Source organism: Rhamphochromis sp. 'chilingali' (assembly GCF_963969265.1).
Source record: "Rhamphochromis sp. 'chilingali' genome assembly, chromosome: 4".
Taxonomy (NCBI): domain Eukaryota; kingdom Metazoa; phylum Chordata; class Actinopteri; order Cichliformes; family Cichlidae; genus Rhamphochromis; species Rhamphochromis sp. 'chilingali'.
Genome location: NC_137948.1, coordinates 11,738,456 through 11,751,664, shown reverse-complemented (window position 1 = coordinate 11,751,664; position 13,209 = coordinate 11,738,456). Strand labels below are relative to the sequence as shown.

The 13,209-nt window shown below is 39.7% G+C and overlaps 1 protein-coding gene across 1 annotated transcript; it reads left to right on the top strand.

The window, feature by feature from the left end:
- The first annotated feature begins 6,366 nt into the window (after window positions 1-6,366).
- Window positions 6,367-12,325, top strand: tmed1b (transmembrane p24 trafficking protein 1b). The gene is made up of 5 exons (XM_080880610.1): window positions 6,367-6,652; window positions 7,990-8,087; window positions 8,183-8,372; window positions 11,004-11,171; window positions 11,277-12,325. The coding sequence occupies exons 1-5, from the start codon at window positions 6,455-6,457 to the stop codon at window positions 11,325-11,327; spliced, it is 705 nt and encodes a 234-aa protein (XP_080736736.1). The 5' UTR covers window positions 6,367-6,454; the 3' UTR covers window positions 11,328-12,325.
- The last annotated feature ends 884 nt before the right edge of the window (window positions 12,326-13,209 follow it).

Sequence of the window (13,209 nt, the reverse complement as noted above, 5' to 3'; positions counted from 1 at the left end):
CAGATGGATTGGTGCAGCGGCTGCAGTGATGCGGGCGCTGTTGTGGTAAAGAGAGAGCTGAGCTTAAAAGTGAAGCTCTCAATTTACCGGTCAATCTACACCCCTACCCTCATCTATGGTCACGAGCTGTGGGTAGTGACCGAAAGAACGAGATCACGAATACAAGCGGCGAAAATGGGTTTCCTCCGAAGGGTGGCTGGCTTCTCCCTTAGAGATAGGGTGAGAAGTTCGGCCATTTGGGAGGGGCTCCTGGGCGCCTCCTGGGCGAGGTTCTCCGGGTCAGACCCAGGACACGCTGGAGAGATTATATCTCCCAGCTGGGCTGGGAACGCCTTGGTGTTCCCCCGGATAAGCTGGGGGAGGTGGCTGGGGAGAGGGAGGTCTGGGCTTCTCTGCTTGGGCTGCTGCCCCTGCGACCCGGCCCTGGATAAGCGGAAGAAAATGGATGGATATTTGAAATCAAATCCATGGGCCCTTATTATTCATAAATTAAATAAATTGACATATGACATATTGACATGTGTAATATTACCCATCTGTAACCACTGTTGCTACCATGGTATTACTTGGATATTAACTGGTTATAACTTTGCTAATTGAGTGGTAATAACTTAATAATGTAATAATAATAATGTAAAAATGTGGAAATTACCACTTTATGAAATTCTTGTTTCTGCCTTGTTACCCTAATATTACTTATTATTTTATTTATTACTGAGCTTTAATATAACGTGCTGCCATACTTGTTAAGGCAGTAACTAATTATGCTGAACATATTAAAATAAAACAAAATAATGAAATTAACATCAACGGGTGATATAAGTTTAACAAATGAGGAGTCGATATTTTGAACAAGAATACATGAATGCGTTTATTTCAACATGAGCCATTTCTTTTTTGTAATTTCCATTCGTAATGGTTCATTATGTGCATTGCCTACTTCAATCATCTTTGATGCTTATTTGCGTAAAAATAATTTATATCTATATCTAGGGAAAACATTTGTTTGGGCTGTGGTTGGTACTAAAAGAGCACAAAGTAGGGCAACAGACAGAGATGGATGTGTCAAGGAGTGTCACAGTTTGTGTCCTATTTCAGAAGTTCCGAGACCCAGAAAATTACCCATTTTCCTTGAAACCAAATGTGCTGATTATACAGACTGTAAAGTGGTAAACCATGTCTGCAAATGTAACAGCACTGTTTCACACAATCACTCTATTTAGTAAACATAAAAAACTGTCTGCCTTGGTGCAGGACAGACATTGTAAACGTATTATAAATCTGCAGACTTTCCCTTCCAGGTTATGTAAATATTAAGGACAGAACTCTTAGATACATTTTAAATCAAACATCATAACGTGGCCTCCTCCATGTTTGACAGATCACATGGGATTCTTTGGATCAGGAGTTGTTCCTTTCCTTCTCTAGCCTTTTCTTCACATATTTATGGTACATGTTAAACTTGGTTTCATCTGTCAATTTTTTTTCCAGAACGGTCTAGGCTCTTTTATATGTTAACTGGTCATTTCTAATCTAAGAAATCTCTTTTTAACCACTGTAACTAGTGGTTTGTATGTTGTTGCAAACCCTCCATATTTTCATGAAGGAGTCTCTTCATTATAGACTTTCACAAGTGTCTAAGTAGATTATAGACTGCTTATAGAGTTGTACGTTACTGATCATGGACCTCCGGAGACCTTCAGAGCTACAGCCACCCTCAATGTTTGACTATAAATCCACTGTGGTGGTGTACATGGGAAAAATAACCAAAGTGTGTCGATATCCAATACTTTTTAATCGAAAAGTGAATTGTCAGAGAAGGACAGACACTGCTGCATATGACACCAATAATAATGATCATTAGGTTTTATTTAGACTTTGGAAGAAATGTTGAATACTGGCTTTGCTTGCTGATTGGCCAGTTTACTAAAAAAAAAAAAAACCCTTCTTGTTCTTCAAATGTGAGAAGGCTTTCTGTGAAAAATAAAAGTTGGTTTTCAGTTTTGTTTTTCAGTTTATAGTGTTCACTGATTCGTTTATTAAAAAAACAAAAAAAGAACAACTGAAACCATGAAATGGAAAAAGCACTGAGGTGGCACCAAAGTACTAGAACACTGTACCGTTAACATGTCACTAGATGAAATAATGAGAATTACTGGTGAGCTGTAATTAGGTGCAGTTACTCAAAAGCATCGCTAAAGTACAGTTTTTAATGTATTCGTAGCTTACAAGGCATTTCTGTGATATAGGAGGCTACAGTGCTGGAAAGAAAGAAAGATAGATAGATAGATAGATAGATAGATAGATAGATAGATAGATAGATAGATAGATAGATAGATAGATAGATAGATAGATAGATAGATAGATAGATAGATAGATGTTAGTTAATCAGTAAAAAAGTATTTAGTCAGCCACCGATTGTGCAAGTTCCCCCACTTAAAATGATGACAGAGGTCAGTAATTTGCACCAGAGGTACACTTCAACTGTGAGAGACAGAATGTGAAAAAAAAATCCATGAATCCACATGGTAGGATTTGTAAAGAATTTATTCGTAAATTAGGGTGGAAAATAAGTATTTGGTCACCTCAAACAAGGAAAATCTCTGGCCCTCACAGACCTGTAACGTCTTCTGTAAGAAGCTTTTCTGTCCCCCACTCGTTACCTGTATGAATGGCACTTGTTTGAACTCATCATCTGTATAAAAGACACCTGTCCACAGCCTCAAACAGTCAGACTCCAAACTCCGCAATGGCCAAGACCAAAGAGCTTTCGAAGGACACCAGGAAAAGTATTGTAGACCTGCACCAGACTGGGAAGAGTGAATCTACAATAGGCAAGCAGCTTGGTGTGAAAAAATCAACTGTGGGAGCAATCATCAGAAAATGGAAGACATACAAGACCACTGATAATCTCCCTCGATCTGGGGCTCCACGCAAGATCTCATCCCGTGGGGTCAAAATGATCATGAGAACGGTGAGCAAAGATCCCAGAACCACACGGGGGGACCTGGTGAATGACCTGCAGAGAGCTGGGACCAAAGTAACAAAGGTCACCATCAGTAACACACTACAACGGCAGGGAATCAAATCCCGCAGTGCCAGACGTGTTCCGCTGCTGAAGCCAGTGCATGTCCAGGCCCGTCTGAAGTTTGCCAGAGAGCACATGGATGATACAGCAGAGGATTGGGAGAATGTCATGTGGTCAGATGAAGCCAAAGTAGAACTTTTTGGTATAAACTCAACTCGTCGTGTTTGGAGGAAGAAGAATACTGAGTTGCATCCCAAGAACACCATACCTACTGTGAAGCATGGGGGTGGAAACATCATGCTATGGGGCTGTTTTTCTGCCAAGGGGACAGGACGACTGATCCGTGTTAAGGACAGAATGAATGGGGCCATGTATCGTGAGATTTTGAGCCAAAACCTCCTTCCATCAGTGAGAACTTTGAAGATGAAACGAGGCTGGGTCTTCCAACATGACAATGATCCAAAACACACCGCCCGGGCAACAAAGGAGTGGCTCCGTAAGAAGCATTTGAAAGTCCCGGAGTGGCCTAGCCAGTCTCCAGACCTCAACCCCATAGAAAATCTGTGGCGGGAGTTGAAAGTCCGTGTTGCTCGGCGACAGCCCCAAAACATCACTGCTCTCGAGAAGATCTGCATGGAGGAATGGGCCAAAATACCAGCTACTGTGTGTGCAAACCTGGTAAAGACCTATAGTAAACGTTTGACCTCTGTTATTGCCAACAAAGGTTATGTTACAAAGTATTGAGTTGTATTTTTGTTATTGACCAAATACTTATTTTCCACCCTGATTTACGAATAAATTCTTTACAAATCCTACCATGTGGATTCATGGATTTTTTTTTTCACATTCTGTCTCTCACAGTTGAAGTGTACCTCTGGTGCAAATTACTGACCTCTGTCATCATTTTAAGTGGGGGAACTTGCACAATCGGTGGCTGACTAAATACTTTTTTGCCCCACTGTATTGCATGAAACTCTGAAAAGGACCATTCTGTATAATGAGTACTTTTACTTTATCCATCGTAAGTATATTTTGATAAAACATTTGTCATCTTATTTAGGCATTAGAACTACTACTGTCAAAGTCTTATTAATTTAGGGACCACACATAGCCCAAATAAATGTTCAGTGGCCCAAATAAGTAAACCAATAGCATAATAACCTATTTAAAAAAAAACCCACAAAAGCAAAAATCCCTCCTTTTTTGTGTGATCGTAAAAGTACATGCGAAAGTGTTTGCATTTAATAAACCATCCAAAACAGGCGGTGAACAGCTTGAGAGTTCTTAAGAAAAATAAATGCAATTTCAGCAATATTTCTCAGTGTTGATATCTCACTTTTTATGAGAAACACTGGGAATTACGTCAGCAAAGATCAGGCGCTTTACCATCTTAGCTCAGTGTGGTTTGGAAAACCGGGGGTGATGTCTTTCCAGTAAGAAGGAAGTTACACTGATCCTGATTTAGCTCCCTGGGTGTGTGTACAGTGTTGATGTTATGTACAGGCCCGTGGAGTCTAGGCCTGTCAAAAACAAACACCATTGTGCCCGCTCGGCTGAATTCTACTGAGAACACTTTTACATCTATGAGTAAAACTAAGTCACACAGTTTGGTAGTGAAAACTTCATCACTGACACCTCATTGTGGGAATACCCAAGATCATCTTTATTATTCGATTAATAATAGCTTAGTGCATTCACAACAACCGTGGAAACTAGCATGATGAAGAGGACATTAACTCTGGACTGTCATATGCTGTGGGAGTGTCTGGTTGGGCGTGGTCCAGGTTCCTGTCATTTGTCCCTGGGAGTGGAGTTGGCCAGCTCATCACCTGTTGTCAATCTCCGGGGCTCCACCTAGAGGGTTTTTAAGCCAGCACGGCCTGCCACTCCTCGCCAGTTCGTCCTGCTACCATCTGTGGTAAACTCGGCCTCCTCTGAGCTCTGACTCTGTATATCTGGACCTTGGGTTAATATGTTTTTGTTTCCTGTATTCTTCAGATTCTCCACCCATCGCACTCACCAGTAGTGCTGTTTTTGGTCTCCATCCTGTCCTCCCATCTGCTCGGAACCCGAGGATTATATACTCCACTTCTCCTCAGCCTGCCCTTCAGTCTGTATTCTCCATCTCTTCGAAATCTGGACCGGACTCTCCACTCTTGACCCTCTTTGGAATACACCCCTGGCAGCCTTTTCCCCGTTAAATGACTAGGGTCGCCAAGTAAGCCCAAGACTATTCACTGGCACTCCGTACCTTTGTCCCTTACTCGTTTGTTTCCCATTCAGTAACATTTCTCCCCTGTGTTTACAGAAGTTCCCGTTAGAAGTCTCCCCGTGCTCTACGCCGGTTTCTCCGCCCACGGATTTCCTTTAGTTTTCTGCGTATGGTTTTTGTTAAACCCAGTTCCGTTCACGTTTTGTTCTTTTCAATAAATTATACACAGTTCTAAGCAAATTGAGTCTGCTCTTGAGTCCACCGCATTCTCGTCCGTGACATGGACTGCATTGACCTTTGCAAGACAGACTTTGAAAAGTATCTTTCAGTTGTCTCTTTGGATACATTCACCAGCTTCTGAGTCCAGCTATGAAACATGATCTCACTCAGAAATTACAAAACAAACGAAAATGTGTTGAGGATGTTCTACACTCACAGTCGGCGACTCCAACTTCATTAATCCATGTCGGCACCTTGAGAAAATATTTCTCTTCTTTTGCACAGTATACTATATGAGGGATATTTTTGTACCTTAAATAATATTTCTCCATAAGCACAGTATGGTTGTGATTACCCATACAGGATGTATATTCGGTTTATTTCATACATTGGTTGTACAGCCTGTAAAAGTGGGTCAGTATATGGGCTATCATGAGGATTAAAGGTTGTCCCTTGCAGCACTTTATTTATATATTTATTTTACTGTAGATATAGGCTTATAACTTTTGTTTTGTATGGTAGCATGTGTCAGTACAAATGTCTACTCAACTGAGCTGAGCTAAATGTCTCCTTGTCAAAGTTGGTTGGTTGGTTGTCCCACTTCACATGCTCTGGTGCCGACTGCATGAGCCCTAAAATCATACACAGTGTTTTTTATGGCAATGTTTAGAGTTCATTTATCTGGATTTAACATAGACTCCCATACTGCGTTGTTCTCCCCCATCTCCGGGAGCGCGCCTACTGACTAGGTCGCATTTGTCACTGCATCCGGAGTCCTGTGAGTAGAGCATGTACAAGCTGACTCAGCGAAGACCTCAGCCCTCACTGATTGGAGGAAGACTGCTACTCTTCTTTCTCTGATTGGCCCGTAGCAGTACCATCTATTGCGGGCCTCCACCCAATCCCGGCATCGTAAAGTTCTGCTGCGGAAGAGGGGATGCTAAGGAGATGGCTCAACTTAGATAGCCCTGTGTTTTTCCAATAATATTTTCGCCATGGATGCACTTTGGAGGAAATCTAGAAACAGAGGACGGCTGCTTGTGTTTGCAGCAGTCTTTGTGTGGTATGCAGGGTCTGTGAGCTGTTTCGGTCAGAGCCAAGACAGCGAGTTTACGTTTCTGTTGCCAGCAGGAAGATTCGAGTGTTTCTTTCAAAACGCAGTAAAGAACGGTACGATGGAGGTCGAATATCAGGTAACTGTGTATGGGGGGTCCGAAGAAATAACCACTCAATGTCTACACAGTTTATTTCATAATAGCAGCGATAGCGGAACATGTTGTAGATGCCTTGCGTCACTCCTTTCAGCTAACGTTAGCTGGCATGCATGCATGCATTGTGCAGGTATTTTAATAAGCCACCATTAACGTCACATTGAAGAATAATAAGTTATTACCAATGCATCTTTTGTTCCACATTTTCCTGAAACGGTAAGCAAGTCAAACCAAACCAACACGTCAAATCAAATCTAATTTATCTGCCACCGTTTTATAAATAAGGTGCTTCCCGAAAGTCAGATGCTTTCCCTGTACAGATCAATGATAAAAAAAATAGCGTACCGGAAATAACATAAAAGATTTTAATCAGTCACGTGTCTGATGGTTTCAGATCCTGCTGTTCGAGGTAAACCCGTGATGCCAACTCGCTGTAGTTCTTGACCCAGCTGGTACTAGGACTAATACTAGAACTAGTAAAACCATGGTCTAACAACCCCCATGGGAAATGTCTATGCCAGTAAGAAGTGTGTAAAACTGACAGTGACTCAGATCTCAGTTCAGACAGTCTCTTCATACTGATTCATTGTGATTCTGTGTGATGCAAAAAGAAAGAAAGAAGAAACAGTGAAGTTTTCCTTTTTTAAAAAAAAAAAAGTTTGTGAGTTAAAGTGTTTAAGAATCATGACCAAAATAATTATGAATATGCAGTAGTCTTTGCTCTAAATGAGCAGCTCTATTTTCTTAGGATTCATTGTTTGCTGTGTAAAATCAGACTGCAAAGAATCAGCAACATCACCAATCTCATTAAACGGCAGAAATATTAAACAGTATCTCAACAATAATGCAAACAATAATGTAAAAAAAAAGATTATGTAAATATAACAACAGAGACCAGTTGGAAAATCAGCTGAACACAGAAGTAGAAAAGTAACTGTTGGGCATGGTATTAAAAGTTGTATGCTGCAGAAAAATTACAAATTGCGCAATATACAAAAAACAATGTGGGACCCAATGTTGTGAAATTATATTGTTCTAATTAGATGATTTAGTCACTGATCTAACTTGTTGCTGATTCATGGAGGAAGGCATTATATTACCTTTATGACTGTCCAAACAAGGCAGCACCTTGTAAGTATCAGTTTAAACAGGCTTTAAGACAGGAAGTAATACAAGTCAACCTGTTGTTTGTTTAGTGGGAGAGTCCCTCTTGAAAGTGTTAGTATTAGTTTGGCTAGAGACTTTTCTTTTACTGCAAAATGTTTGACATTTGAATTTGAAGGTGCACAATGTGCTTATGTGAATGTCTATTTTTCCAGGTAATAGCAGGTGCTGGTATGGATGTAGACTTCACAGTAGTCTCCCCTCAGGGCATCCGGCTCATATATGAGTCACGACGCTCTGATGGAGTCCACGTGTAAGTGGCCTGAATCTGTGATCATTCTTCATATATACCCTGTGGGTTATTACAACTTAGTTTATATTTGATATTTGCATTCTCTGTTCTTTCAGGGTGGAGCCCACAGAGGAGGGAGACTATGAAATCTGTTTTGACAACAGCTTCAGTCGCTTCTCAGAAAAGATGGTGTTCTTTGAGATCATTATTGAGGGCCAAGGAGGAGATGTGGGAGGAGATGATGAGTGGGTGGGCTTAGAGGAGCCTGAGGGAAGCCTTCTTGAATACAAACTGGAAGACATCAGGGTGAGTTTTAGCTTTTTGAATTCAAGCAGAAAAAGGGCAAGTTACATCATTTGTTCCACTGATAAAAATCCTTTTACTGTCATTGATACCTTATTGCGTAATTAACGTCACCACTAGGAATTTAAAAACGCCGCAGCTTTTTTTGTCATCAGTTCCACACACCTCGTCTGGTTTTACAGAAACTTTCTTCAGAGTGTGTCGTTTGTTGTTATAAAAATAGTTCGCAAGCGAGGAAGTTTGGACATCCTCACTCAGTCCACTTGAAAATGAGTCATCATTAAAAAAATAAATTCAAGTGAATCATAAAACACACAGTGAATACTCAAAACTGTCATCATGATATTTACAGTGTGTTTACTGATTCACGGCGTAAACTCATGCATGCTGGAAAGCTGCTTTTCATTGACTCAAAAGGATACGGTTTTTGATTCGTTCACATAAATACTGTAATTTTTAAAGTAATTTACTGTTATTTAATTTCTTTTTTACCTTAACTGTTTGTATCCTCTTCCCTTTACTTTAATAAGTTATTAGTAAAATTAGTAATTTAGTCCCAGTTTGTGGGTAATGTAGACACTGTGATGTCATCCATCGCAGTGTCTGGGTTTAAAGCTTCAAAGCATTTTGGACACCTGCAAATGTTGTCTGTTTGTTTTTGAGGCTTAAATTCACCATATTGGGGCAGGAGATTGTTAGTGCTCTGTTATAGGCTACCACCAGCAAGCTTGGTTAGCAACTGTGTTAATACGGAGTACGCGTGTGGCACACCAACACACATATGCCTACCAATTATAGCTAATTGCAAGCCAAGTGAAATACTTGAAATTCACTCATAAAAACTGGAGAACCAACTTCTTGGATGGTCTCACAGGCAGACATAGTATTTGCCATACAGTCTATTAAAAATTTGCCAAAAATGGCGAAAAAAGCACAAACACAGCGTAGCGGACCAAGTGAAGCACTGGAGCTACAGATTAGCCTGTGTCGGCGTGCCTCTTAGTTCACATGGACACAATCATGAAAGAATATTAAAAAAAAAAAAAAATCCATGTTAGTTTAGTTGTGACAAATGGGGCAAACTGTTCATAGAGACCAAAGTCACTGTAAACATGCTTTTTAATGGTGTAAACTTGGACATTTTAACATGCGAGTTTTTGTGTTGACTCTCTTTTGGAGCTTCAAGTGGCTTAAAGAGGAATTTGACTATTTTTGGCACTATTTTGCCTTGGCTTCGTTACTTAGCCCTGGTGTTTGCCACTTGGTGTTAGTGTTCTTTGACTGGCGTCCTCTTTTAAAATTACATTACACTGTTTAGGAAAAAAATCATTTCATTAGAAATACTACACTTTGCTTTTAGTGTGTAACATCTGCTTCACACTAAGCATGTTGTAAGAAACTCAAAATGGTATAAATTACATAAATATTTCACAGGCTCCAAAATTATATATGCAAGGGAAATGCACACTATGACAAATGGTTATTTATTTACGTTATTTTACCTCACCGGATATTAAGGGAGGAGAAAATAAAAAGCAACCATCATACAGAGAAACAGTGGGTGAGAAGAGGACGGGAAGATGCGACACTGAGAGATGAATGACTTGATCACATCTTAATAAAGCCTTTCTAACATGTGATCATGTGGTCATTTACAGTTGATTTACAGTTGACTTACGACGCAACTTTCCATGGTGGTTATACAGACTTAGAAATTAGCCACAACTTAACCATGTGTCTGAAGCAGTGTATACTCTGACACTCATCTGTGAAGTGATCAGATCATTAAAGTATTTGAGTAAAAGGGAACTGAATTTCGTTTGGGTTTTGAACACATTTCAAACTATTTTATTTAACCCCACTAGAGATGATGGAGAGTCCCATATATGCAAGTACAGCTTATGAAACTGAAAAGGCCTTTTAGTTGAAAGGTGATTTTTCAAAAACCTGAAAGATGTCCAGCTGCTTTCGACCAACACTTACTACACATACTAGTATGCTTCTGCTACTAGCCTCTACTTGGATAGTGTTTTTAGAAAAGGAAATCATATGTCTTTTACCTGTCATTCTTTGATATTCAGTTCGAACAAATTATGCTTGAGCTGTGAGACACAGACAGGCAGGGGAAGTGGGAAAGTTTTAAAAGACAAACTAATACACTCTTGGTTTTGTTTTGTTTTTGTGGGATTTTGCCGACGATATAGAAAATGTCAAATAACATCTGCTTCAATCTTTACACAGTGTTTGCCAGTTTTGAAGACTTAAATACTGATGCACCTGCTGGAAAATCATTGCCTACTTGGCAAGTCGAACTAGTTAAACTAAACCACACGATTGCTGCATGACGTATTATGGGTTTTCTAGCTGACAAACTTACATTTGACATGAACTGAAACGGCACAGAAAACGCATCTCTAAGTTCTGTTTTGACACCAAAATGGAAGTTTAGAAAAGTCATTAAGCCATTTGCAACTTCTATTTCTTCCACTTTACCAACTACACAATTGAAAGCTCGGTACTTTTGAGACCAAGCATAGCCTGTCATTTTTTCCCCTCTCGTTTCTTTTTCAAATCCCTTAAATCTTTGCTCCCTGTTGCTATCCATGTTTTCATGCCGGGCTTCATTCCCCTCAGGAATCCATGGAATCTCTTTACAAACGCTTGGAGCGCAGCCGACAGATGCAGACGGTGCTGCGCGCTTTCGAGGCACGGGACCGAAACCTTTTGGAAGATAACCTGTGGAGAGTCTCGTTCTGGTCGTGTGCCAGCGTGGTGGTGATGTTGTGCGTGGCTCTTACACAGGTAAATAAACATCTCAGCTTCACAACCTCAATAAGGGAAAATGATTTGTTTTGTACTTTAGGCAGACACTTTTCAAACCTGATATCCTGCCATCTTTGTTCACAGGTCTACACAGTCCGCAAACTGTTTGATGATAAGCGGAGGGTCCGCACATAGAGGGATTGTTTTGAAGTAATACATGACAGACCGGGAAGAAAATCAGCTGAGAACAAGGCATTTGGTTACCCATTCAAATTATTACTATTGTGTATTATTGCTCTTATAATCCACATGGACACAAACAGTCACAATAAATTCTGCTGGAGTTGTATTTAATTTCTGAGACCTTGTTCCACATTTCTTTGTGAGCAATAAGTAACATTGTTACACCCTTAAGGGTAACCAGATGAGTAAAGGGTTTAGGAAGTTTAGGTTAGTTAGTCATTTCTGTCATTTAGTGCCTTTAACGTCAGATCTTACCACAAGCCATCGAGGAAATGTTGTCCTGTTGTACTGTCCCATACTTCTGAAACTGTGTAAAGGTTTTGGGAAATTTTCACCAAAGGTGTCATTACCTTTGAAGGTCAATAGTGTGACAACACTTAACAATTGATCTGTGTAACTTCTTTGACTGCTGGTTTACAGGGGATAACATTGTGCAATAGTGTTGCTGGCTTATTTGTCCTCAACAGATCCTGCCATCGTAACAGCGATTTTAATTGTCATCACTCCAAGTGTTTCCTCGGTTATAGCCTTAGGGATGTTTTTCTTTTTCTTTGAGAGGTTACTGATTTATTGTTATGTGCCATTAAAGGACAGCTGACATACTTACAAATAAAAATGCAGAACAAGAATGAGGGATTATTTTTAGTGATTAATGATGACAAACGCGTGTCAGTTCTCTTTTAGACTTGTATACATGCAGGATGTATGTGAATGTAAGTTCATGTGTATATATCAGGATTGTTACATGCATGTTTGGTTTCTGACATTTTGGCTTCTGGGGAATCAGATCGGCCTTTTTTTTTCTTCTTCTGATGTTTGTGTGTGAAAAGAATGTAATTTTGATTCTACTCAGCTTTTTATTTTTTACCAGATGCATTGTGTGTGAGATACTTAAAAATCAAGTTTTCATGGGAGTCACTGATCAGAATAAATGCATTTTTACACAGAAATACTTTGATGTGAGGATTTTTTTTCGGGATAAAAAGCAGCTGCAAACAGAACTGATTAAAGAATTGTCTTTATAAATAAGTCACATGATGAATTCCACATCAGTCTTGAATGAATAACATGCAGTAGATCAGCATGCCAAGGTAAACACACCTAGTAGGACAGTTAAGCTAAATGTTATCACAAAGCTTTGCCTTCAATTTACTTTTATTTCCTCAGGTTTGATAAACATTTCTGATAAAGAACAAAACAAATAATTTTTTCATGATTGCTACACAGTAAATTAAATAATAGAAATACTAAGTAAACTTAATAGTCTACTTGAATATACAGAGGATGCCAGCATTTCTCATTCTAGAAGCCAACGCATACAGAGTGTCAACTTTTGTCCAGCCACGACTTCTCTTGTAATGTATAACCATTATTTCTGCATGCACTTGTTATTTAAGTGTCTAGCTTAACAATTATACGTAGGACAATCTTCCTCCTGCTGTAGAGTCTGAGTTTCCCTCACCAGTGGTTGGGACGAGCAGGGACTTGCGGTGGCCGCCTGTATTAAAAGGTCACGAGAAGAAAAAAAGATTTTGGGTAACGGTATCAGTAAAACACAGCGGACAGAAGAAAAGGTGAGGAAGAACAGGATTGCATACCTTTAGTAATTCCTTCCCAGCTACATGAACGGCAAAACACCAAAAGCAACTAGCTTTCATCATGCTTTGCAGAAGATCTTATCATGCCGCATACAGAAAGTGAAATTTTTCTCTTGGTCTCCTAATCTTACAAATCAAAAGTTCTTAACCTCAATTCTGTGTAAATGCTGTCACAAGAAGCATGTTCTGCATGTTTCACTCTTTGTGCAAAAAAAAAAAAAAAAAACTTGAGAAAA